The sequence below is a fragment of the Buteo buteo genome, chromosome 6 (assembly GCF_964188355.1).
Source record: "Buteo buteo chromosome 6, bButBut1.hap1.1, whole genome shotgun sequence".
Classification (NCBI taxonomy): domain Eukaryota; kingdom Metazoa; phylum Chordata; class Aves; order Accipitriformes; family Accipitridae; genus Buteo; species Buteo buteo.
Genome location: NC_134176.1, coordinates 24834100 through 24861416, shown reverse-complemented (window position 1 = coordinate 24861416; position 27317 = coordinate 24834100). Strand labels below are relative to the sequence as shown.

Genomic DNA, 27317 nt, shown 5'->3' with positions numbered 1-27317 from the left:
AAAGGAGAGGATGCGGGGGATGGAGACAGACCAGCTACAGAAGGAGTAAAATAAATGATAATGATTCAAAGCTTTCCAACTGTTGAGCTTCAAAGTCTTTAGAAAAGCAGGTATTCTTTGTTCTCTTTTAACGATGGTGGAATTGAGGGAAGGCCAGTGTTCCCAGCACAGCTGCCATGGGAATTACAATAAAAGCTTGTTGAGTTTTGCAGAAATCGCTCTCCTGGTTAGTACCAACTCAGAGATGGGGGAGTCTGGTTTCTCCAGTGTGGCAGTACAGAGCAGTAACTGCTCAGCTGCTGCCAATGCTTCCTTTTAGCTAGTCCTTGTTAGTGGAGAGTTTGTGGTAATGGGAGTAATTAACACACTGGGAGTAATTTCTGTGTCCTGGAAGGGAACAGAAAGCCATCAGAGCAGCCCCAGACATGATTGCTCTGCAGGGTTATTTTATCTCTCTCTTTCTTTCTTCTCCATTGTGCTTGGGTTTTGATTTTTCTTCTTTGTGTTAAGAAAGCTGAGAGCTGAAATGGTCTGTAAATTGCATTCATGCTGAGCTTGGGCTAGGTAGGCTAGTTAAAGGTCACTCTCGTGGACTACATGGCCTCCTCTCGTGGGGTGCAAAGAGTGTTTAAGAAGGGAGTCACACTGTCCCTTGTGGCTTTTTTAACCCTTCTTCTTCCAGCATAGATTGGAAGAACTCTGGTTCTGAATTAAGTTTGTTTAAATAGGCCCAGGAGGTGAGAACCTTGAAGGGTGATTATGATAAAATATTAACTCTTCCAGCAGCCAGATGGCTTCCCAGCCTAATAGCTCTGAAGTGTGAGCTGTGCTGCCATGGTCCCATGCTTGTTGTTGAACTGAGCACATTATTAGCTTGCTTATATCCCTTCTGAGGCCATGGGTGGCATTTCAGCTGTGTGTCTTGCGAGTGCGTGTGACCTCAGCTTCCCCATGCATAGGTACCTAGTTTGGGTGTTATACAGTGTTTCTGAAGGTCAGCTCTAAGAGTAGACTTGTTATAAACAGTCATTCTTGCCCTCCCCAGGTGAGAACTGGGGACAGGGAGAAGAAGGGCAATGGGCTTAACCTGTCTGATTGCAAACCACATGCCCAGGTACCAGGAAACCAACCAACCACCTACCTACAGATCACAACTGACAGCGTATGCATGTGCATGTGTATATCCTAATCCACTACAGAGGAGCAAAGACAAAGTAGTTCTAGCTTTTTAGTCTAACTTTATTTTTTATTTAAGAGGACGCTGTTGGATTGCAACCCTAGTCCTCCTTTTCTTGCTTTTTGCTTTGATACAGGTTTTTTGCCACTGTCTCCTAGGGAGGTCTGTGCTGAATTCAGATAAGGAGAATTGAGCAACTCCATATTCACTTTCAAGAATGGAAAAGCTAAGCCTGCAAGATATATCAGTGGTGGGAAGAACCAATGAACATAGGAGAATGTGTCTTCTGCTTGGGGTGGGGCAAAGGCACATGCGGTTCTCACAGTGATGTTAGAGACTGGCATGAACACTATATCCCTGGAAACCATCCAGAAGAGTTCACCAAGTGCTCTGTGTCACCCCCAAACCCCAATTTTAAGATGCTGGCCTTCATGCCCACATGTCTATCTACATCCAAGATAAAGCCCTAAATCTGTTTCCTCTTTCACTTCTCTCCTGGCAGCCAGTCATGTAAGATGCTGCATCCCATGAAGTTCTGCCAAATTCAGTTCAGCAGGACCTGGGTGTGTTCAGGTCTTTGCAAGGCAGAGCCCCCATTTTCAATTGCACTTCTGGCCTCTTCACTAAGGAGAGCCCATCTTGCCTTACTCTCACCCCTGTAAGCAAGGTAGTGCCACCAAACTCTCCCTGGGTAATAGAATCATAGAATAGCTGTCCACTTCTGTCTTCAGCCTAGTTCTTTCAGCTCAGCTCCACTGGCACCACCGCAGAGTCCTCTCCGTCCCAGCAAGGGGATGATGCTAGTGTCCAGATTTATAGCTGAGATGCAAATGCAGCTAGAGGAATTAAAACTGAATTAATCCATGTGGTTTTCTCTAGTCTCTTGAATTTCAAAGCCTCCATGTCCCCTCTCAGTTCTCTGTAAACATCTAACCATGCATCCTTGCTGAGGAGGCTGTGTGATGGGAGGATTTTTCTTCCCCAGCAACAGTATCAGCTCAGTTTTCACATCTGCATTTTTCATCAGAAGGGGGTTTTTTTTGTTATTTTTCCCCCTTATTTTTTAGCCACAATTCAGCTGGGGATAGATCAGGCAGAAAGATTTCTGCTTAAAAGATAGGAGTCTCTGTGGAGACCCACACTCAAGGCATGAGCCAAAAGGAGCCCATTGCTCACTGAAGAACTGCATGAGTGAAAACAGACTGAATAAATACTATTAATTCACCATTTCTCTGCCTCTGACAAGCTTGGCTTTTAATACCAATTATTGATTGTGAATCTCACTGGAACATTTCGAGCAACATATGTCATAAAGCTGTAATGATCTGATTGCTGTGCTTTGGGCTGACTGCAGGAACACATATGGACGCAGAGCCAAACTAGGGTCCTGTTTACCCTTCCTAAAACTCCTCTGCTTCATTAGGGTCTGGGGAATAAAGCAAACCATTGGATTTTGCTTTTTTTACAGTGAAGGCAAGGACAGGGGTGAGTTCACATGGGGTATAAATACATGGAACCTAGGTGATCAATGTATGTTTTTCCCTCCACACGAAGTATGGCATAATGAATAGTTTTGGTTGTGGAAGGTGGCGGCAGACTGGGGGGACTGTAAACCCCTCCCATCAGAGTGTCAATGGAATTTTGTCCAGCATCCTTAAGTGGAGTAAGAGGACTTACACAGGCTTGCACTGGGCTGCAGTGACAGGGTTTTGTGAGGGAAGCTAGCCTGTCCCTGCCTTCATCTAACTCTGTTATTTTTTCTGCACTAGGAATTGCTGAAAATTACACTTTGAAATACAAAAAAGCCATCCCAAGCAATTACTAGCCAGAGAGGGAGGTAGTGGAGGAGGGAGGGCAGGTGACAAACCTGTCTCCTGCAACCTTTCTGTGGGGTTGGGTAAATAAGCTGTGGAGCAGCACTGTGCCCAGCTTCTCCCCCTCTTTCCTAAGCAGGTGCGTTTGCAAAGATATTAACCCTGCATACAGAGTGTGCCATTCAGTAATTATGGAAATGAGTTGGCAATTAGATAATGTCACTCAGTCTCTGCATACAGCTGATAAGCAGTTGAGAGCCACTCCAAAGCGAGGGCGAGACCCTCTCCATGGGCTGCGGAGCAGATGGCTCTGACCTGGCATTAACAGGCTGCTCTCAAGTTTGGGAAGATGTGTGGTGGTTGGGTAGCACTTCCCCACAGCACTGTGGCGGGGCTGCCTCCCTTCCCCAGTTTGGGAAGTTGCGCAGCTCTATCAGCCCTGTGAGTGAGATGTTTCAATAGTGCAAGTGGGTGTGTTTCCTACGGCAGGTTTTGTGTGTGCGAGATACTGAGCCGTCTGTTCAGTGTGCAGGTTCCTCACTGTCTCAGCTCTCTGGCAAGCCAGGGAGGCAGTACAGGCTGCTGGAGGTGCCGTGGAGATAACTTGCTGGGCCTCTCATTCCTTAAGGGTAGCAAGTATTTAAAATGCTCTGCAAAGACCTCGCCTAGTGGTTGCCAAAGGGCTGATCACATCAGACTGTCTGTCTTGTTTCATGCTGCTAAATCCCATTAAGCCAAAAATATGACATGGAAAATATTTGTATGCTTTTCCATGTGAGCAATAGGTGGAATTGGAACAGGGGTGTTGCTAATTCGTGACCGGGAGAGGTGGTGTCCATCATGAACTCTTTTTTTTGTCTGATGTGATCGTGCTGTGACAAAGTTTGAGATTTCTCAGAGATAAAATATATCAGAAAATAGTATGAGATTCTATAGTTATTGTCCCAAACTGTAATATATTGCTATGGTAGCAGCGTGCTGTATGAAGCTGCTAGGGTAGTACTTATGCTAAAAATAAAATGGTAAGAGCAGAAAATTATTCGTTCTCAGTGTGTCTTGGAGGATCATTGTGGGAAATGGGTGAGGCACAGATTCGTTGTGTCAGGATTCACTTTCTCAAGGTTGGGATTCAGATCCTGGCCACTGCTAAAAAGGACACTGGGTCTTCTGAGTTTTTCTTGAATACCCTCTTGTGTGGTGAGGTTTGCTCTCACAGGTTGAACTGCATGAGACACAAAACTGGAATAGTGGAACGTGCCATGGGTCAGGACTGACAGGTGCTGACAGAGCTCTGGAGGAGCCTGAGATGGCCCCAGCCTGCTAGTGGCTGGGTGCGGGCAGCCTTCCCAAAACCTGAGCTGCAGTATCTAAATGGCAATGAAGCACCTAGAAGTGACACCTGTATTTCATGGTTTTTTTTGGTCTTCTTCCTGTTCTGAAACAGAACTGGCACTGTCTTCTTTCATAACAGCTAGAAGAGGATTACCTTAGCTTCCCTCAACCAAAAGAGATAGAGAGAGATTGCCTTGGCTTCCTTCAGTCAACAATGCTATTCCTGTTTAACCATTTCTGCCTGGTTTCCCTTGTTAACTGTGGCCTTTGTCCTTTCCTAATGAACATGTATTGATGTTACAGTAATCTGTGCCACAGAGGTAGCCTGCTCCCTTTACTGTGCCTTTGAAATATCCCAAAGATTGAAGTGACCCATGGAGACTGAGATTCCTTTGTGTGTGTAAAACAGTGTTTCAGCAGCCTGGGGTTGGGAGAGATTGGTAGGCTTTTTGGACAGTTGTTTGGGCTGTACATGGACATATGCATCTCATCCGTTATTATCTATAGAGAGTGTTCACACCTGCTGCTGTGATTTACAGCATCTTTCACTGGTTCTCAAAGAGTTAGTCTTCTAAAATAGGGAGAGAAGAGTAGTAGGGCTGAGGGCTACATCTGATGCAAATAGTGCAACCTACCATGCCTAGGAGAATCGAAAGCTTTGGTGAGAGCCCCTCTACATTGGGGTCTCTGTGGGTGCTTGGTGCCATGCTGGGCTTGCCTCCCTCCCCAGCTCAGGTTGAGCACAAAACTGTCTGATGGAGCAGTGAATTTTTCTACGGTGGTGGTAAATGTTCCAGGGAACTGTGAGCTGTTCAGAACACATCACTGGCTAATTTACACACATTATTATATTCCTATTCCCATCTCATCAATAATTCCAGGCTTGGGTCATCACTTTCTCTCTTACCTCCCTCTCACTCTATTCTCCTTCTCCATAAATCATGGGCTATTTTAGTGGAGCCACTAGGGATCACAGAGGAGAAAGGTAAATGGACAAGAGCCGTATAATTTTTTTTTCCAGTTGATTTTCAAAGCCCCCCAAAACCCCATGAACTGAGCCAACATTGTGATTATTGGGAAGACAGATGATTTGAGCATTTGGATCTGTGGTTTTTTTTCACCTTACACCTCTCCTAACACCTCCTTTTTCCTCCCTCCATTCTCATGAGCCAAGCTGTTAACAATTAAAAGGAATTATCTGCCCTATGGTTTTGACTTGATTTTATCTGTGTTTATAGCAGTTTAGCTAAGACACACTCCACTCTGGCAGCTGCAGGGAGCAAGCCTAGTTTCCACTGGGCACTGAAAGCTCATGTTTCTTTCCAACTTGTGGGTTTTCTTTTAATTGATACCTTTTGTTTTCTGTGACTTCTTTTTCATGCTAGCTAAATTTGTCAGACTGACAGCCTTGGAGACTTATAGCCAGGGACCCATAGGTCCCTGGGGCAGGTAGGGCAGAGGCTGTGGCTATGTGAGCTCTCCCCTTTGTTGCCTAGTGATTCTCCTCCAGCTCAACCTCTGCCCTTTCCAAACAGAAAGTTTTCTGCACTGCCTGTTTCTGCAGTGTCTGTGAGCCTCCTCCTTTGGACCAAGGTGGCCTGTGGCATTGAAAGGCATCTGCTGGGAGCAACAGCAGCCTCAGTCACTCTTATTGTCCACAGCACAAAACGCTTTTCCCAACCAGATACTGTCTCACAATATTTGTGATCCAATTTGTGAAATCTCTGTTCATGCTGGGTTCTGGGAGGTTGAAGGCCATGACTCTCATCACCTCCTTTCCTGCTTTGTATCTGTGCTAATGTTAGCCATTCCCAGAGCTGTTCTCGTGCCCAACGCATCTCTGTGAACAAGCACCTATGTTAATGGAAAACTTACTTTCTTTTTAAGCAGGATTTTCCAAGAATGAGCCTAGCTTTATGCTGTCTTTACTTGTCATCTTAAAACATCCTCCTACCCTAGGCATACAGTCACCCACATGCAAATAGGCAGAAGTGAATTAAATCCTGGTGTTAAGAGTTGTAACTTCTGCTCACTGAGGGCAGTTGGAATTGCTTGCTGTTAGCTAGGGGTGAATTTGGCCTTTTTGCCAAACCACTAGACCAGGGTAAGTGGTTAAGTGCTTAGGCAGTTCTTATCATCTAAGCTACAAGTTTCCTATCATCTAAGCTGCAGGTTGCCATATATAATTTGCATAGCACATGTTTCCAGGTTGCAAAGGTCCCTGTTAGAGTCTCTGAAGTGTGCAAGACATGTAAAGTAAAAGCAGCTATTGCATGACAGGCTGACAGCAGGGTTGTCTTCTCTAATGCTTGCTTGGTGTGCTAGAAAGCATAATGAAAACAGGGGAATGGGAAGTTCGGATAACATCATCTTTTGCCCTGTATAAACTTTTAAACTCTAAGGAACAATGGTCTTTGCCCTAAGCATTTTCATTGAGAGGTAACTGTTACTGGGGAAGCTTCAGCACCATTTCTCTCAGTAAAGTCAATGAGATTGCACCCATCAAAGGTGTTAAATAATCTGGTGTATTTTTATGTTGCTCAGCATTGTGGTGTGTGCAGATCACTTCATGAATTCTCTATTTGGTCCTCTTAGTTTTGAGGACATAGATGTCTTTGCTGCTTTGGAGGACTGTATAGCCAAATGCAGGCACGAAGAAGTGGCCAAGAGTATCAAGAAATGTATATGAGTTACTGGACAAGATGTTATTAAGCTTCATGGTAAAGATACGGTGAGTAGCAGGACTAACTTCTTCCTTTCTTTTCTTCTCTTGACCGTACAGGTCCTGCAAGCTCCGTAAGTGCCAAGCAGTGAATTATGGGCTGGGTAGCCACCAGTGCATCATGAAGATTGACTTTATTTTTGCCCTCTTGAGGATCACGTGCTTTATGAATTCACTTTCTCCTCCATCACACTGCCACATCTGTCAATATTGTCATCACTTCTAGGAAACCAGAATTTGAGGCTTGGGCTTCAGCTCTGCCTTTCCTTCCTCCCTGGAACAACCAGTGTTCTACGAAAACAAATCACTGTGGCTTATTTTGCCCTTCACAGAAGTACACCAACTGGAGAAGTCACTTCATATACCCTGTACGTCTGAGATGATAAAAGCCTCTGGATCGTAAGGGATAATTGGGATCTTTCCTTGGGAGGAGACATTTCCTCTTGGTCACGTCCACTTGCTATCTCACCTTCCACTTACTCTCCCTCTCTCTCTCTCACTCTCTGTGCTCTCCTCCTCTTCCCATTGGATTTAACATTTGGTGTTGACTGCTGGCATTCTCCTCCCAGTAGTGTGGCTTTTGTTTTTCTCCTAGGGAATAGCAGATTCTTGAAACAATGGGCTTCACTCTCCACTCCGTCTACTTCACCTTGAAGGTGAGTTTGCTGCTGGGCTCCTTGCTGGGTCTCTGTTTGGGTCTGGAGTTCATGGGCATCCCCAACCAGTGGGCCCGCTACCTCCGCTGGGATGCCAGCACTAGGAGCGAACTCAGCTTCCAGTTCAAGACCAACGTCTCTGCTGGGCTGCTCCTCTACTTTGATGATGGTGGTGTCTGTGACTTCCTCTGTCTGTCCCTTGTTGACGGGCGCATCCAGCTCCAGTTTAGCGTGGACTGTGCGGAGACTACAGTTATCACAGACAAACAGGTCAACGACAGCAACTGGCACTTCCTGATGGTCAGCCGCAATCACCTTCGGACAGTGCTAGTGCTGGATGGTGAAGCCAAGCCGGGCGAGGTGCGTCCACAACGCCAGTATATGAATATCGTCAGTGACCTTTTTGTTGGTGGAGTCCCACTGGACATCCGTCCTGCTGCCTTGACCCTTGATGGTGTACTGGGTGAGCCTCCATTTCAAGGATTTATCCTGGATCTGAAATACGGCAACTCTGAGCCGCAGCTCCTGGGCAGTCAAGGGGTCCGACTGGAAATGGAAGGGCTTTGTGCAGAAAACCCCTGTGAAAATGGTGGCACTTGCTTCCTTCTGGATGGCGAGCCACACTGTGACTGCTCAGCCACTGGATATGCTGGCAAGCTGTGTTCTGAAGGTAATAGAATACTTCCCTGCTTCCCATTGATCTTTACATAATCCAAAGAGTTAATTTGTCGCTTAGCAGGGCTATGACTGAGCTCTTATCCCTGCTGGTGGCTATCAGAGGAAATAAAGTTCCACTGTTCTTTTTCCAGCTGGAAGTAATGAAATGGGAGTAAATAGAGAGCATGAGCAATTGCAAAAAGTGCCTTTCTGAAAGGATGCTGCATTTGTAGCATGGGCAGATTTTCATCAGCAACTTATTAATAAGGGTAGAGAAAATAAATTGGTAAATACAGAAGTACCCTATGTTGGTGTTGGTAAAAGCAGTGGTAGGAAGTTATCTTAGCTGTCTGGGTGAATTCCACTACCCTGTGTCCCTGAAAACTGAGTGAAGTATTGGTAAACAGGAGCCATGTATGTATGGCTAACATAACTGATTGACAGAACATTGCAAAAGTTAGGCCATCTTTGATGTTAGCTGTTGCTAGTGTGTGGAAGCCCCATGCTCCCCCTCGATTGCTTGCATACTAATCGCTGAATGGCACCTTGATTGTTTTAGCATCCTTGATTAAATTGCTTTGGGACCTGCTGAACAATCTTACTTCGTATTGCAAAAGGAAGAGGGATTTGAGTGTTTCTACATTGTTTCATACTGTCTTCTAAAATTTGAGTCCAGAAGGTTGAAGTCATGCAAACCACATGATGAAATGTATTTCAGGGTTTTTTCCTTGGTCTTTAGCAGTGTGATGGTAATTAACTCTGTATGTGCAAGAGACTTAAGTAAGTCGACTGGAAGTGCCATTGTGAATTTGAGAATCTCATCACAGCATTTTTTATGACATCTGAGTTTAAACACAACAGCTTGAGCTTAAGCCAAAGATGAAACAAGGGCAAGAAGTGTCCAATCTCAAGGAAAAAAAACCCTGAAATTTTGTCAAAATGGAAATACTTGCAATAGTATCTCATCACATCTAGCATTTGTTTACTTCTTTTGGCAATGAAAATAGATTAACCAGAATTTAGTATGTAGAATGTGAGAAGTGCTAAAAAGAAAGTCCCTGTACTGTTCATATGTAAGCAAAAAGCCCTACAGAAATACTGTGTAAATACAGCTCTACGTTTACAGTATAGATGGATAAGCAAACATGTTTTTACAGAAAGGGAAAGTTTGGAAAATAAACATGATATCCATATGTGCATTCATTTTAAGGTGCTTTTAATGATAACAGAAAATTTGGCTTTATATCCAAATACTACATTAACAGTACATGACCATTAGATAGGAGGTATGAGCCTGTGAAGTGCTGAACACCAGGATTCTTCCTGGCTATTTGCTCTGCACCGATCAGGTCCAAATGAATAACGAGCCAGAACTATTTTCTGTGCTTGAACCATGAATTATGTGGAGCTGGAGAGACTGCTGGGTCTGACCAGGCACTTCAGTAGCTGGGTTGCTGGGCCTGATCCTCATAGACTTACAGAATAAACACACCTCATGTCTAAATGCCAGTTTTGGGTGATGGAAGATTGCAAGAGCCACACAGGTATGTGGACCCTGAAACATAAAGATATAAGCCTCTTCTACTGCTGGGCTAATGGATCCAGACTCCATGGGGAGCTGCTCAAGATATCAACAGCATATGGTTTTCGGGGAATGTCTTGAGAAAATACTGTATGTGAGCGAGGTTTTCATGTACCTCTGGGGCAATTGTGAAAGCTCTAACCACGGCTCAGGTGGCGGAATTTCTGCATTTCCTGGGTGGGTGGGGCAATATGAAATCCATCATCTAACAAATCCAGGGATATTTCTGTTGTAGACATCATGGATCAAGCAGTGCTATTGTTACCTTTTGAAGCCACACGTCACCATTGCTGTTTGTTTCCTATAGTGATTCATCAGTTTCCAGCCCAACCTTCTATTAAGGGTGAGCAAAGAAGTTTGTCACCATGTACCTTTTTTAGTAAACATTTTTAACTCACTGTTAGCTGTGCTCTGTTCACTCATGCAGAAGATGCTGTGCAGAGAACTTTTCCAGTGGAACAAATGTAGAGGTTTCCACAAACAGTCATTAACTTGTCTGGTCCCTCCGTTTTCTCTTGTATTACTTCATGATGTATATTTGGTTTATGTTAGAATTTTATGATCAGCCTTGTTTTCTGCCTCCTTTATGCCGCAGCAGTGGTGATTTCTGTGTGCTAAATGCTGTCACCCAAAAATGTTACAGTGTTTGTGCAGATTGTGAAAAGAAGGGGGAAAACAGAGGAAAAGCTGTTCAGTAAGTGGAAAGAAGCAGACAAAGAAAAGTGGCAAGGAAACAAAACAGGAACCAAGTTAAGTATAGCTACTTTTTAATCTGACTTTGAAAAATGTAGCAAACTCCAAAGATGCTCTCTTTCAATTCCGTGAGTGTGGCAGAACCTCCACTGATGAGCAGTAGGATGTGGTGGGAATGGCAGAACTGGATGCAAGCTCTTTCTGCGTGTGGCTTGATTGGCCATTAACCAACTTGTATTTTCTTTGTTTGCTTTTTTCCCAAGCGATGATGTTTGTTGTCTGAACTGTTCCCTTTTGTTTTGTTTCCTTATCCTGCCTCTGAATATTTGCAGAAGTAACATCGTTATTTTATTCCCAGTCTCATTTTTGAAAAAGGCATGCTCTTTCAACTGGATATCAGCAGCTCCCTTTTGGGGGGATCCTTAACTCCATTACAGTATTTACTAGTCTGTAGTCTGTGTGTGTATTTTCATTTTGTCACCGGAGTTGGCTCTTTTACTGGGAACTGATGGGATCCAATCAATAACAACTTCTGTTTGAACAGCTAAATGCAATATGTACCTTTTTAATAATGAGTTCTCTTGACAGCGTCCAGGCCATTACTTGCCTATTGACTGATACCTATGTCTGCAGATGGTAAAACCACAGCAAACTCATTTATTCTGTGGCCAGAGAAATAAGAAATAAATAGAGAGTGGAACCTGCTGAATCTGTACTGTGAGGGAATGAAGCTCCATTTACAGTATTAGGGGTTACTGTAACGCAAAGTGCAGTTCCAGTTATGGTGAACCTCAGCAGAGAACTACCATTCCATACTGAGACAAAACTGTAAATCCTGTCCAGAATGTGACCCCGATGTGCAGAAAGATTTTTGGCACTTAACGTGCACCCAGAGTTACCAGGATTTTGTGTGCCATAGTAGCTACGTGCCCAGATGGGTAGCTCAGCAGGTCATTGCTGGTGAATGGGAAGTACGATTTCTATGTCTGAGTGTGTACAGTGGGAGTGCAAATGCGTGCACACTTTGGAAGGTTTGGCTGTTTTCAATCAAATGTGATACTATTTTTATTGCAGTCGGAGTATACTGGTTCATTTAGTCTGACAGCTCTATAGGGTACAAAGGGTGGCTGATCTGAGTAGCAATTAATTTGTATGTTTCTGGGCAATGGTGGCATTAGACATGAAAGCTGAAGCAGAGACACCTTTCCCTCTAATAAACCTCATCAGTCTCTGTGGGATCAAGCTGCTGTCAAGAGAATGAGGCTCCTGTAGAGTTTGAGCAGCACAGATACATTCATGTAGCTGGAAAAAAACCCCAAGAAGACCTTTCCCATGCACATTTTGAAAAATGGGCTGCTGTAGCAGCCAGATGATCATGCTGTCTTCCTTAGTCTGCAAAAAATTCTCTGTTCCTCCAACATTGCCATGTAGAGAGCGAGTTCACTAATGTGGACAATGTGAGTGCAACATTGTATGTACAAAAGCATTTTGGCCCAAGACCTCACCCCTCTCCCTAGCCCTCTTCTGGACTTTGTGGGGAAAGATGAACAGAAGATGTGCTTAGAAATGACATTAACTCTGCTTCTAGTTGCAGAACCAAGAAGCTGATGTGATCACTAGCTTCACAAAGCACCATGCTGAAGCCTTTGTGTTGCCTGCAGGGGCTGTTTCTAAACGAACCCTGAATAGGGGCTTGATTGCACCTCTTCCCTTGATTACAGAGCAAGATTTCCTGGGGATGCTGCCTGCTGAATGACAGAGGAGCCCGTTGCTCTGTAATTATCACACTTCTAACTGCAGCAGGAACAGACTTTTCTATAGACCCTCAGCTTCATTTAAAGCAACAACTTACTTCAGGATATATCCTCCACCTGCCCCTTTGGAGCAGCCCAGCTTTGGCTACATCCAAAGGGACTGCCTAGCCTCACTTGCAATCACTGTATCTGCCTGCAAGCCACCCCAAGCTTTGTAGTACTAAGGGCTAATTTGGCACTTTGCCATGAGCCTGATGGGTGCACTTAATTTGCATATACATTTACATACATTTTGTAATCAGAAACAAATGAACATGACCATAATATTTGCTTCCACTTGCATATTCTCTGATAGATGAATATAAATTGGTTGTTGTTGAATTCACCAGCAATAAACAGCTGCAGACCCTCCATTTGGTCTTGTGCTCTGCTGTTCTAGAGGGCAGTAGGCAGTTCTGGGACACACTTTGGGGGGCCCAGATCTTCACTCACCAGTGCAAAACTCTAGAATTGATGGTCTCCAAGGGCTATAGAGTAAATATTGCAAGGGGAAAATCTTCTGGTTTATGCCACTTCTTATGCCTGAGCTCTGGCCATTGCGCAGAAAGCTGGTAAGAACTCTGTTCATGACTTAGTTTTGCACCAGTTTGTTTTTCCCCATATCTTTCTCTTGCTCATTCTTCCTAGTTTAAGTTCCTTTGGTTGTATTTAAAATAGTAGTCTTTTTCCAGTCTGGTTGTAATTTTTTGATGCATTGCCAGATGAGCACCAGAGAAAGATGATGTGTTAAGATATTAATTAATGTTTATAAAGTGCTTTGAAACTCTAAAGTGCAGTTTAAGCACCATTTGTTGTTCTTAATAGTAAATATTAAAACTGAGCAGGAGCCACAGAATTTCAATTTAGATCCTACATACCCCTTCACAGAAATGGCCTAGGACCCATTTCCCCTCACTAAGCGTGCAGCTCCAGACCTAGCTGGATTTGTTTTGTACCCTCCCCTGCTTTTAATGCAGGGGAGCCACAGGGAGATTATAGGCCCCTGTATGGAGTGTTCCATTGATTCAGTCTAGCTGCAGTACATGCTGACAGCTATATTCTTCTTGTTTCACTTTTCTGTATTATAGATGACCATGGCGCTACAATCCTTTTCTGCTTGATTGCAGATCAGCTGCAGACCTCAGGCAACAGACAAGTTATAGCCCTCAGTTAGGCAAAGCTTGGACATCCCCTCTGCTGAAATGAAGCAAATTGTGGTAGGGTGCAAAGGAGATTGCAATTTGATGTGAGGTGGAACTGGTGAAGAGTGAGAACAATTTGTAGGAAGAAGGAGGTGGGACCTGGGGAAAAAAAACCAGGATCAAAATGTTACTTGATAAAAGAGTAAGCCATAGTTCACATAGGCTGTTTACAGCAGCTGTTCTGTCTTGGTTTTACCTGCCTGATAGTATAAGAGAACAGTTCTTGGCTATCACGAAGAGTAGATTTGAATGGGCTGGGTGAGCTACTGGAGGACTGAATCTCGCTGGAGTCTGGATATCAGCTTCCTCTGTCAGCCCATAGACGAGCCTGCTGGCTCCTGCTCTGTCCCAGAGTGTGCACAGCTAGGATCTAAAATGGAATTTTAGGGCATTACTAAATAAAGGTTTAAATAAAAGTAAATAATGATAATTATGAAAGTGAGCAGAGCCAGAAATTTCTCTTTCCAACTTATGGTCAGGAGGTAATTTGATTTCAGAAGGAAGGTTTATTTTCCTTTGGTTTTGCCCTAAAAAAAAAAGGGGGGAGAAACAAACATAAAAAAGAGTTGATGCATTATTACTGTCCAGGCTTCTGCTGAGCTAGGCAGCCTGTCATGGAGGTCAATCAGCAGTAAATGTAGCCCCAAGCAAGATAGCACATGCTGTAGCCTTGCTTTCATCCATATTCCAGGATGGAGGTGTGCAGGTCATTTCCCACGGGGTAATATTTGTTAAGTTTTGGTGGAAGATGGAGGGAGATAATCCTCCCAGATACCTTGAGGATGCTGGAAACGGCACGACAAAGCTACAGGGAAAGAAGCGGAGGAGGAGCACGTCTGTCCAGGAAACTCTGGCACTACTAAGAGAAGATGAGCCTCTGCTTGTTGACCTCAGCACCAAGTGCTCCTGGGTGCGGGAGAAGGTGGTAATCCATGTGATGACATGGTAGAGCGGCCACCTGTTCTGGGCCAACTTCTGGTTTCACTTTACCTCTTGTTCCTTTGCTGAGCCACTTTGAACTTGATGGGTAGTAAAGCTGCTTTCTCTTCCTATAGAAAGCAAGGCAACTGCCGTGTTATTGCTGTCCAGAGACAGCAATGTGACTTTTGGGGGTGTGTGTGTGTGTTTCTCCCACAATCCTTCATTGCAGACAGGCTCACTGCCATTGTAAACCTATCCTGCAGAGCAAAGCATTTGCTCTTCTTCCATCTGTGAACAGGTCCAGGAGCTGTCAGCTGGGTGCAAAACAGCCCAAGGGCTAAGAGAGGTAGGGAGGTCAGGAGGACTGTGGATGTCACGGACTACTCAAAGCAGAACTGGTTTGTGTTTGAATGTGTTTGCTCTGAAGAGGGGCTGGGACACTGGATTCACATTCTGTGTTGCTGACAGCGTTGCCAGTCATGCTGTGTCAGCTGTCCAGGCTCTGCCTGCATGTACACTAGCTCACCTCGTTATCAGGAGAGAAAAAGGTGAAATGTGTAAAGAAAGTGGGCTGGGGCAGCAAAACTTGGATGGTCCGGTCATAAGAGTGTTGGCACCTAAGAGACTAATTTCCTTTTCTGCCACGGACTTCTTGCATCCCTGGGGTGATTTGGTGGCAGACTGAAGTACTCAAGATTGAATCAACTGACCTTTCTTTGCAGGGGATATGTACCTGGTTACCCTCTGTGTCTTAGTCTCCATATCTGAAATATGTAGCCAGTGCAGCTTCCTGTACTCTAGGTATTAAGAATCTCGTATGCTTCTGTGTGGCAGTGATAGAGACATATAAATATCTTAGCAGAACAGGTAAATGATGATAATTCATGAGCACCCAGTGAGATGACCTGGTTTGATTGTCAGTTTTCCAGCTAGGCTTGCAGTTAGAAATTACGGTGTCTTTCCTTGTTAAGTGGCCATCTTTGAGGAATGTTCCTCATCTTTCTTTTCAACTGAAATCTCCCGGTTTCCTGCTGCTTTGTGCAGTGTCACACTGTGAGCACTCAGTCACTTCCCAGGCCAGGCTGCAGTTGTGCTGGTAAAGACAGAGCCCAAGCAGCAGGGTAGCCTCTTCCCAGTCAGGTGACATGGAGCAGATGCTGCACTGCAGGGTGCCAATAGAAGCAATGAGAGAAGGAGAGCTTTTCATTCTTTTTTTTGTGTCTGTCCCATGTGCCCCACTGACTTCCCCCAAATGCCCTCTGTCATGAACCTCAGATGCTGATCAGATGCTTTTCCTTGTGTGGTGACCCACCTCTGCCTACCTCTCTGCACTGGCACTCTCCCTGCTGTGGCTGCTGATTCCAGCCTGCTCCTTTCACCCTCCATGCTCGAGACTCACCTCGACCTTGTGCTGTCAGGGAAAGCAAAAAGGGTATAAAAGGCTACCAGAGCAGAATAGCAGAGCTTGCACTTCCTCTGTTTCTGCAGGAATCATTGCATAAAAAGCAGGACAACAGAGAAGAAAGCCTGTTGGGTTGTTTTTGAGTGTTTAATTAGCCCAAAGCTGGGAAGTGTTTTGTGGTTCTAAGGCACTGAAAGGGTAAGTGAAATCTTCTTTCCTTTCCTGTTAACTCTTGTCAACACAACTCTGTTTATTAGATACAACAGGTGTATTTGTAGCTGGTCTGCAGTTTGCAATGTAGGCCAAGGAGGAAAGGGATACTTGGCGCTCAGGATTTTACTCTGAAGTGTGATCTTACTCCTCTCACTCATGGAATTTGACCAGTAAAGTAACCTGAGTGAATACAATGGACTGGGTTTGGCTCTGAGTATTTGAAAGAGACATTTATCAGAAAGGAAGCAGCAGTTCATTGGTAGATGTGGAAATTTGAGCTGTAGGTTAAAACCGGGCTTCAATCTCTAATGCTGCTGGCAGGCCCCAGAGTTTGCTTGGCTGCTGCATTTATTCAGAAGCCTTTCTCAGAATCTGTAGTCTCTTGGGTGGATTTTTATTTCTTCTCGGTTTGTTGCCTTAGTACTTGAGAAAAATGACACTGTCTGAGTTTTCCAAACCTCTGGTGTGTCTCTGCAGGCATGTGTTTGATTTTCTGGTCTTTCCTGTTGCTTCCATCCTGCCAGCTTGGCTTTCAGAGTCAGAGTGCCTCTCAGTACCTTTCTTTTCAAGGTAATACAGGAGAAATCCTTAGAGCTAAAGGTGAGTTTGTCCACTGAGGCTGGTCAGAAACCACAGTTGAGGCACAGATGGCTAGCAGAGATGAGAGCGGCTTGTGTTCTGATCTGCAAATTTCATAGCTCAGTGGAGTTTGCAGCTAAATTCCTTAAGCTCCTTTCTGTATGTGGCTGAAAATATATTGCTTATGTTCCCCAAAGAATTTTTTTAAATGGGGAAGAAGTATATGGAATCATTCCTTAATAAATTGCTGTTAAAAAAAAGAAGGGGAGAAAGAAAAAAGTGAGGTTTGTGAAAAGGAAAGGAGATTACATTGCTTATCTAGGACTACCTAAAAGAAAAAGCTGCAAATGTAGCCAGATTTTCTGTGCTGCTTCTTCTGTCTTTTGGCTTTTCCTCTGTGGCTCCTGTGAGAGCTGCCCTGGGACTCGGTGCAGTAGGAGGCAGGGGGCTGCGCAAAGTGACCACCCTGCATGATGCCTACCAGACCTCTGGTGTAAGTGGAGATCTGTGTAGGTCCTTGTTATTCACGTAGCTTTGACTTTTAAGAAGATAACAGGAGATCAATGAATATAAAAAAATATGGATTCGATATATTGCCATCATGAAGCAGTAGCGTTGTTACATCTCTCAGGATAACCAGAGCTAGAGGTGTGTTTATATTAGTGTCAAAGATGAGGCACAACTCATACGGGCATATCTAGCTGAAAATTTGCCAGCTTAGGTACTGGTAGTTGTGTGATCACAGCAGCTTGGAAGGTAGTCATATGATGATAGTTGTATGGCTATAGGTTTATCATTGGGTGGAAGACCCTCTGAGAAAACACTGGATGCTGCAGAAAATGGCAAAATCCTTTTTCTTCAGAGTTCCTGTAGTGGGCACTGTGCTGTTGGAGATCTGGGGGATTTTTTTGCCTTCATTGAAAATAAAAAAAAAAAATTGGGGCTCCGATGATCAAATTGTAATTTAGGTTACTGGCTTGGCTGTCTCCTCCTAAACTCTCTATTTTACTTCATTACTTAAGCTGAAATGCTCAGCTGTGTCTCAACTGCAGCAGCGAACACATCTACAACAAATTCCCAAACCTCCTGGTTTTGAACAGGTGTGAGACCTATATACCCATACACTTTATCTCTACTTCGCATCTTACACATAAATGTATCTGTAAGGCAGTCTGTTTTCTGACTGCCTTATCTTGTGGCATGTTCAAATGAAAGACGTGGGAAGCAACATTTTGACCAACTAAGACACATCAGAATAAGACAGCTTGGAAATATTTTCCTCGTGAGAAATAGTGGTTTCATTCAAATCAAAATAGTTAGAAAAAAATACTGATTTTGATGACAGTCTGCAGAAAAAGCAATGTCTTTTTATTTTGTAGAATTTCTGGATTCTGACTTCGTTTAAAATGTAATCTATATCAATTGCACATATAGTTCTAGCTTACTTTGTAACTTACTGACATTATTGTCCCTAATACGGAGCTACTACTGATGAGCTGCAATATATCACAAAAATGTTGAAGTGTTTTAAGGAAGGGGCATATGCTCCCACACTGACTAAAAAGCTCTAATGAAAACCTGTGGACTCAACCCCACTGTGCTACAACTGCGGGAACTGTTAGGCTCAGAAGTGGATGCAAAAGGAGACCTAAGCATAGGTTAGACTCAAGCAGAGAGGAGAACAGATTTCCAGCTCTCAGACAGCAAGTGGAGCCTGGAGCACAGGTAGGGCGATGAGTCAGATCGATGCCCTTTGAAACCTCCCAGGAGGGAAGAGTGGTGTGAAACGCTGTTATTTAAGTTCATTGGAAGTGACAGATCTGTAGGTACTGCTCTTTGTCAAGAGCTCCACTAAAGGAAGGGCCCAAGGAATGATCTTGAGTGGACAGGACTTGGGTGGGTTATTCCTCATTTAACTTCTCAGATGTGCCAGTATCATTGAACAGTGCAGTCTCTGAACAGTGACAGTGAAGGCAGCAAGGCTGCATATGTTAAAGAAGAACCATAGCTGCTGATTTGAGAGGTTGGGATTGTCAGCAGTTTGGTCTTTAGCTTTTTAGTGTGTGGGATTGAACCTAAGTAGTTTGCAGTGTAGCTGGACCCGAGGACTGGGCAGCGGGCATTCCCAAAGAAGAGCATAACAAATACCTCTCCGTGCAAGAAATGCTCTTTGAAATGCAGACAGCCCAAGCTGAGATTTGGGCTGGATAAGCAAGGCTCTGCCTATGAAAATCACTTGGGAACTGCACTAGTATGGCATGACAGCCATTCTTGAGCTCTGGGACGTTTTCCCTGTCATTGCTGCTGCCAGTGTGGTGACTCCCAGTTTGCCTGAGGCAAAAGATAGCTAAACCAAAGTACTAAGTAACAGATCCTCTATCTCTGGAGAACAATTGGCTGTGATTTCAGACCTCATTTGTCAATGGTGTTTAATTATAGCCCTGCTACCACTTACAGTGGAGGTCACTGCTGTGTTGTAGGTCTATTTAATGCTCCCTCTGGCCTTAAAAATCTATGAATCTATATCCCATTATTTTGGGGCTTTTAACAGTCTCCACTGGTTTTTTCCGGAGCTGAAATTGCTTAAGTTTCCTTTTGGTTACTTGGCAAAATGTTGTTCTTGGAAAGCTTACTAAAACAATTTAAGCCACTTTTCAGGTCTGGGAGTGAAACAAAATGTAGGTTTCATCTTTTTTAGATTCTATCCCTACACTTGCCCAGTTGTTTTCTCCTTGTGAACGGCTGGCTGACTGTGCTGCTGTGTGGGTACCGTGTCATTAATGAGCTGCTCTGTAGAAAATATATCAAACGTACAGATCACTGTATAAAATGTTTTCTTGCACATCTGGTCACGTAAATAGTATTCAACTTAAAATTAACCTCACACACCAAGTGCTCTTTAGTCAGGTAAAGCCTTCATTCATACTGAGAAAAGATGTGCTTAGCTAAGAACTAAACCCAAATCTATTTAAATTTGTTGATCTTGTCAGTTTAAAAAATTACTACTTTTAAGTCCCATTTTGGAAAGTGATTCGGGCACCCTGGAGCCTTGTGACTGGTTTGGGTTTCTAAATAGTAGTTTTGATCATTTAACCTTCATATTGTATTTATTTCCATCCTTTTTCACCTCTAAAGATTTGGCTCAAAGAGCACATTTCTCTTGGAGATTCTTTCCTTGTCTGTGTTTGTCTTTAATAATATTCATGATCTGATACTGAACTAAAACCAAGGCCATTCAAATGTTCTTTTTCTAAAACTGAGTGAGGAAGGAAAATTAATTGCAAAAATCCTGCTTTAATGGGATGTTAAAGTTATGAATTTCCAAATTAAATGGTAGTACCTGCTACAATCAAAATGCCACATTCAAATGTGCTTCAGGCATCCTGCACTTGAATTGTGTGCAAGGCAGGAAAATAAAAGAGCTAAAATGCTGTCAGGTTAATAATAAATTGTGCATACATGTGGCACATTTCATCAGAGTATTCCTAAGCATCTCACAACTACTGATAAATCAGTCAGCCTTCACATCACTCTACCACACTGTGAAATGCATGTTATCTCCATTTTACTGATGGCAAAACTGAAAGGCAAGCAGAATGTGAATTATTGGAGGGTATCAAGTCAGAAGCTGCCTGAGGTGGGATTGGAATCCAGAATGCTAAATCCCAAGTATTAAACAATATAGTAGTTTATCTAGTTTTATCCAAGTGTGCTAGAAAAGCTGCAAAATACTGTATTTTACATTGAATGTGAAGCTAAAAGTGGGGCTTTGGATTTTAGGGAATCTTGTAAAGTTTCAATTGATTGAAATTCAAAGAAAGGTGTCTTTTTTATTCTTTCTGGTGGAATAGATTGTCCATATCCAAGAAGTTCTGCCCTTTGTGGCTGTTGCATAACTTTGTCAGCTGAAACCATCTTGAGCAGCTTGTTCCCTACCTCTTGCCAGTGTGCTGCACTATTTGGGCTATGCTTTATGGATTCCTCTGTTTAGTGTTGGTTTATAGTCAGTAATGAGGAAAAATAGATTTGTAGCAGTAAAAGTTTTAGCTGGTTTTGCACATCTGTGGTTTACGTGCCCTTCAATATAACTTTTCAAAACAGGGAAGAGAAGATCCGGTTCCTTTAAATGTTTCCCGTAGAGAGAGGCTTATGATTTCACCAAAAATACCAAAATAAAACACTAATTCCAAGTCTTTGAATGCTTTACTGAATATCCCCTTGGATGGAAGGTGACAGGAGAAAGTGTAATGGGGTCTCACATTTCCCCTCCCCTCTGCATTTCTGCAAACTTGCCAAGGTGATGCTCTCCTGTAACCTTACCTTCCTGCCTAGTGTTCACTGTCAATATAGACAGTTTTACTGGAAACTTTGCTCCAGCATGCAGTGACTCCAATGAACCGCTGAAGGCAGGACTCTTATGTGCTGGGTTTCCAGCTGAGGGATAGATCTGACTTTATAGAAGGCTGTTCATATGTGATGGAGACAGAAGAGTTTTTGATTAGACTGTTTTGTTTTGTTTGTTTATTTTGAGAGAAGATCACATGGAAAAATGAATTCCTGAAAAGTCCTGGGCTTTTTACCTTAGCTCTCTTTGAGCAGCTTAAAAAGAACATTTTTGAAGAGTTCTTTCTTCTGTGTTTGTTGCCCCAAAGTCTTTTCTTTAGACACTGAAAATGGTTCCAGTATGTCCCAAATCTAGTGTTACCCTTGAAAACAAAGTTGCCTGGCAAACAACAGGCACCCAAATGAGCAGAAAGTTCTGCGTGGAATGAAGATAGTAGCAGATGGGACATGATGACCTTCTGCTTATTCCGGAAATGATAACATAATGAGAAGACTTGAGTAGAGGCTCTTTAGCCCAAAAGTGCTCTCTTATTTTCTGTGTGATCATTACATACTGCATTTAACCATACTGCTCTCCAACAGATACTCTCTTTTACTGCATAGCATGCAGGAGTGTGAGTAGGACTCCTCCTCTCAGGGTAACTAACATTTCTGACCTGGCATTTATTACAGAAGCTGTTTAAATTAAATTATGAGAAGCTGTAAGCATTACTTACGGATTATTTTAGTGCAGTGCACAACAGAATTTAATTGTTGGTACTGTGAAAAAGCACATCACTGGAATTCCTTCAGGTCTGTAATAAAATTTATCAGCAGAACTAGGCCAGAAGGAAACAGATCTAAACTAACAGGCAATGCCAAGATCAGGAGTGACATTTGTTGGTAGTGCTGTCAAAGTGGATCCCAAGATACTTGCAGAAAAGAGAGTGGCCAGTCCAGACTGAGATGGGTTGCTAGGGCTGTTAGCTCCATGATAGATGGTTGGAGAGTGGTGCTCAGACCTGTGACTGTGTGGATCTTTTCCTTAAATCTTGCTGGCAGTCTTTCTTAATCCAAACCACACCTAAATATCAACACTCCAGCTGTTCCTTCCTCGGATCAGAAGTACGATGAGTTGATTTTTGTAGCTGCTTGTGGCTCTGCTGCTTTTCACTGCTTTTCCTGCAGCCTAATTGTCCCATCCAGGCTTGTCCCTGGCTCTGTTGGGCATATCACTCTGTTGGGAGTAGGAAGGAAGCAAATAGCAGTCTGACTTTGGCACTGATCCTCATTCCTCTTTCCCCCAACCCTAACGTGGTAGATGGAGGAGGCTGATTTCAGGAAGGGGAGGTGGAGTGAGAGAGATGACAGATGATGTAAGCAGAAAGCAGAACTGTCAAGATGATCATGGCTGGCAGGGGAAGAGCCTCCCAGTTGTGACTGGCCAGGCCAACTTTTGCATGCTGGCACTGGGAGGCAGAGCAGTCTCTCTGAGGCAAAGCTATGGGAGGCTGGGGGTTGGGCTCTGCAACTGGAGAAAAAGAAAGCGAGTCAGCAGGGGAGAACCCAGTCGCGCTGTGTGTTTGAGGTGGGAAGGTTGCCCAAGCATGGAAAACTGATCAGCCTTCAAGGCACCCAGTTGGAAGGTAAAGCTATACTTTCACATTTGCATCCTAGTATTTGTCTTCAGCTAAGTGAAGTATCAACATCTCTTGAGGATCTGTTCCATGAGCATCTGCTGGGAGGGCTCTACATCTCCCTCCTTTTGATGTTTGATTCCCTTGCTGGAATTGGCCGTCTGATACTAGAGACATGCTCCTCACACCTTCCTAGTCCTCATTGAATGTGTCCCAAGAGCCTTGCCAGATATAAGAATAATGCAGCGATGCATGAATCTCTTTTTTCCTACAACAGTCTTCTTTTTTTCTCATTCTTCTGCTCTTGGCTTTGGAGACTGAAGTCTTCTAGGTCTTCAGATGTCACGGATCCTGTTGGGCCCACACGTTCCACATAAATGAAATTAGAGGAGTTGTCAGAGCTTTGAGTCTCCCTTTCCTTTAATAAGATGACGTAAAGGTGCTGTGACCTTCTTTCATTTCCCTCCAGGCCTTATGACAGAGAACTAGATAGCGGAACATGGCTAACACACTCAAGCTAAACTAAGTTCTGAGAAAATACTCATCTTCATTACCTCCCAGACCATTTGCTATGAACTGCTCCCGTCTATCTGAACTGACTCCTCCTGACCCCTCTGCGATTCAAAGCCCTGCCAGCTTTAAGCGCTCTATATTTTCCAAGGTTAATCATTATATGGGATGGACACAACAGGCATCTCTTCTGTGTGTGGGAATCTCAGAAAGGAGCAGATGCCCGATTGTCATTCTCCACAAGAATGTGTAAATTGCAAGACATGAGGTAAAAGCTCCATCTGCTGGAACAGTCTTTGAAGGCCCTGTTGGAGACAAGCTCCAGCCTTCTGCTCTCAAATGAGGTGGCTTCATTCAGGGCCTCCTATAGCACACAGGAAAGCAAAGACTAGTGTGGAAAAGATAGCAGGCGGAAAACAGCCAGAGCTGATGTTACTCATGTGCTGAGGCGGCAGCACCAAGGCTGTCTTGACCATCATTGGTACTGGAGCCAGGTCCTGTATGTTCTAAGGTGATTGCCAAGGTCCTGCCTCAAACCTTGTCAGGAATAGCCCAAAGTTGGCCAGTATCCAGCAAACCAACAATAAACTGTATGTCATGAGACTGCACACTGCTGAGTGATCTAGAGTCAGTAACAAGGTGGTCTGTACTTCATTTGAGACGATGGAAAATGTCTTTCCCTATTGGTATAGAGAAAGACTGTGAAGAGTAAGATCTAGTGGCAGAGCGGTACTAATGCTCACTACCAAAAGACCTGTTATATCCTTGTCATCTGGTGTAGTATCATGCAACCTGGGGCATATTAAGGTGCTGTTAAGTGCTCAGAAGTTGTTCTTAAGAGTTTCAGAGACTCTGGAGATCGAGATATCAAGTATAGCTTACAGGATGTCAGATGGTCCAACCAAAATTACTATAATAAATAAGCCTCTTTGACCCATGCCAGAGCTCTTTGCCAGCATCAGTTGAGTAATACCCAGTGCAAAATGAGTGGAGAAGGGATTCCAATTCCCCCTGTGGAACTGGATATGTCTATTATCATTACTTCTGGCAACATATAATTTCTTTATATAAGCATCATGCATTTCCTGAAGGAGATGCTGTAGGGCATAAAATTATAAGGAACAGTCAAAACCAAATGTGACTCTGAAGAACTACTGAAAGGTGGCAGCATGGCATTTACCACATTTTTAGCAGAGATGTGTTTAGACATTATTAAAGAGGGGATTGGCCAAGGTGGTCTTTGCAGATGGCACTGGACATACCAAACACTGTGGCTATGTCTGCCATGGTGACAGGGTGCTACCATGGAATATTAGACATTAGACATTAGATGTCTAGGTTCAAAGAGGTTCAGACCAAACACGAATGTTTTCACTTGAGACTTTATAGCTGTAATGCAGGACAGAACTGCATGTTCTGAAGTACCAGAAGGCCCAACTTGTGCTTTTTAGAGTTTTGCATTTTGTCATCAATTGCAGTGAATAGAATTCTCAGATTTATAAATTTTACTTTCTTAGCAACCCAAATATCATGCCAAGAAGTTTAGTGAGATACTGGAGGATAACAGTAGTCTTCTTCCCTAATAATACAGTCCACACATGTTATACATCTGCAAATTTGCAGTGGTGATTAGGAGCACTTTCAGGGTTTAGTGAATAAATCTTTGGAGACAGCCTCATCCTCTTTTGTAAATCACGGTATGGCTGTAGCTATCTGACCAGTTTAGTCATTTATATCTTTTTTCCCCATTCTTTTTCAGGCTGTCACTCATAAGAAAGCTTGCCCCCAATAGAAGTGGGTGTTGCTTTCTCTGGGAGTCATACAAGAGACTATGTAGGAGTGAAGAAGCAGCTTTTCCTCATGCTACATTACACAAAATAATAAGGGAGGTTGTTTCCCTGTTCTAGGTCTGAAGGAACCTAGCAAATGCATACGTATTGTCTTCTGTCTGAAGTTTAGGACAGTAAAGTGGACCTTTATCCACTGACATCTCCAAGCTCATGACTGGCTCACAGTTCTTGTGTACCATCACCCAGTCTGTAGGATGTACCTTGGAGTGGTGCTGTTGACCTCAGCGTTCCTAACACAAGGCCTGGTTTTTTTCGTTACTCTTCATGTTATTGTGGGGGCTTCATCAAACATTCAGCATTTGGAGTAGAAGTGTTCTACTTCCCCAAGTAGATAAAAACTACAACAGTTACTCTGTCACCCATAACAAGCAATTAAGTTCACAGACATTATGACTGATAGGCAATATCCTCCTCTTGGATAGTTTCTTTTCCTCTAGTTATTTAAAAGTGGGTATTAAACTGTATTACACTGGTAAGAAGGAATCGGTGCCTCTCAAATGGTGGTGTGCAGAACTGATACTATTTGTTAGGCTTCACCTCTGGCCTTCTGGAGCATGGCCGAGGTGAATGTATTCTGTCTAGGCACTATAAAAGCAAGGGGATCACACGTTTCCACCTCAATTTTTATGGCTAATCCTGGAGAAAAAGAATGTTCCTTATTGTCCTCCCCACATTGACAATGGTCATGACCATTCCAGGGCAATATCACTATAAGGCTGAGTGGTGAGTTGTGCTCTTGGAAGGAAATGAAGCTACAGTCATGCCCTGGAACAGAAAGTTGTCAGTCTGGTCTGCGTAGTATTTCTGCTTTTCTGTAGAGTTCTGTTGTGGCATGGCTGATAAGCAATATGTCCATATAATGTTACATTATATAAACAGCCGGGGAGTTGTACTCAGTTGTTCTCTCACTGGGAAATCATCAGGATCTGGATATAGTGTTATTAACCCTGTTGCTCTACGCCTCCAAGCTGGCAAGCTTCCACACCAGACTTTTGAAATCCAGCAACTGGTGGCTGCTGAAAAAGTCCTTATAAATGTTCTTCTGTACATTCTGCTAATACAGATATTCCATGACAGACTTATTTACAAGGGAAGATACCATGTGCTCCATCTGCTGCTCTATATACTGCCTGTGCTAGGTTTCTATTGGCTTAATTTTGTAATTGTGTAGTTTTCTATTACTTCCCCATGTATGCTGCCTAATATCCAGGATTAAGTGGTACAAGGATGTGATTTTCCTGATCACGTTTTGCCAAATGACAGTGTTTGGGTTGTCATACCTGTCTAGATGTCCACCTGGCCCCCACCCTTCTTCTGTCTTACGTGGATGTATACCAGAATGACCTACAGATAATGTTCCTAGTTGAGTGGCTGCTGTGCATGACAGATGGGAGGTGAGAGTCTGAATATGACTACCAGTTTGCTTCTTACAGGTTCAGAAGATGTTCATAAAAGCCAACAAGTTCTCATCCAGGACGAGTTACTTCTCACAGTATGAGTTTTAAATAGGAGCTGCTTAAAGCTATCTGAACCTGTGCAAGCCCCTGGTAAAAAGATGGCTCCTACATGCTGTTCTTGCAACATGCTGGATTAATATTCAATTCTTGGGGTTCGCCTTGCAATAATATCAGCATATCACATACTATGCAGTTACATCCAATCATGTATTCTGTTTTAAATTCAGTATTACCAGTATTAGTAATCCTTCAGGATCTACCTTATACTGACTTTTTTTCATTAGAGACTTAACTTCTACCTGAAGCCTCCATGTCTGCTTTCTAAAGTTTGCTTTGAAGCAGTATTAGACTGTACTATATTTGCATGCTTCTTCTTGTGGATGTCCCCTAATACAAAGACCCGTCTTCAGCTCCTCTTCAGCTGTATCATGCAGCATTCAATTGCAAAAAAAGGGTACTGAAACTCCATAACTGAAACTCCAACTTAATTCCTACCATGTCCTTGGGGTCCTCTGCAAATCAGTATCTGTGCTGTTCTTCTCAAACTTGCATTCTTCTGTGGAGGGGAAAGGACTACGTCTCTTGGACCACCTCCCTGTGTATTTATGGCTATATCCAGCCCCTCAAAGGTACACCTTTCTGAACCACTTAGAGGTTATATCCAGCTCTCTTTAAATGAGTGGGCTGTTTTGCATATCCAGGCAGACTTCACCAACTGTTGCATAGTCTTCCATCCTTGAAGACAGTAAAAACCAGGGTAGTGAAAGTCCTGAGCAATCTGCTCTAGTTTAACCCTG

General features: G+C 43.4%; 1 protein-coding gene across 20 annotated transcripts in view; it reads left to right on the top strand.

Moving 5' to 3' along the window:
• The window catches only part of NRXN3 (neurexin 3), a 1032385-nt gene that overhangs the window by 44431 nt on the left and 960637 nt on the right, over nucleotides 1-27317 (top strand). For all 20 annotated transcript variants that reach the window (XR_012650705.1, XM_075030063.1, XM_075030061.1 and 17 more), the window contains one exon: nucleotides 7106-8371. Coding sequence is in view for 19 of the 20 variants with exons in the window: in XM_075030063.1 (XP_074886164.1) it covers nucleotides 7663-8371 (709 nt within the window). In the remaining variant the exon portion in view is untranslated. The remainder of the gene's footprint in view (nucleotides 1-7105; nucleotides 8372-27317) is intronic.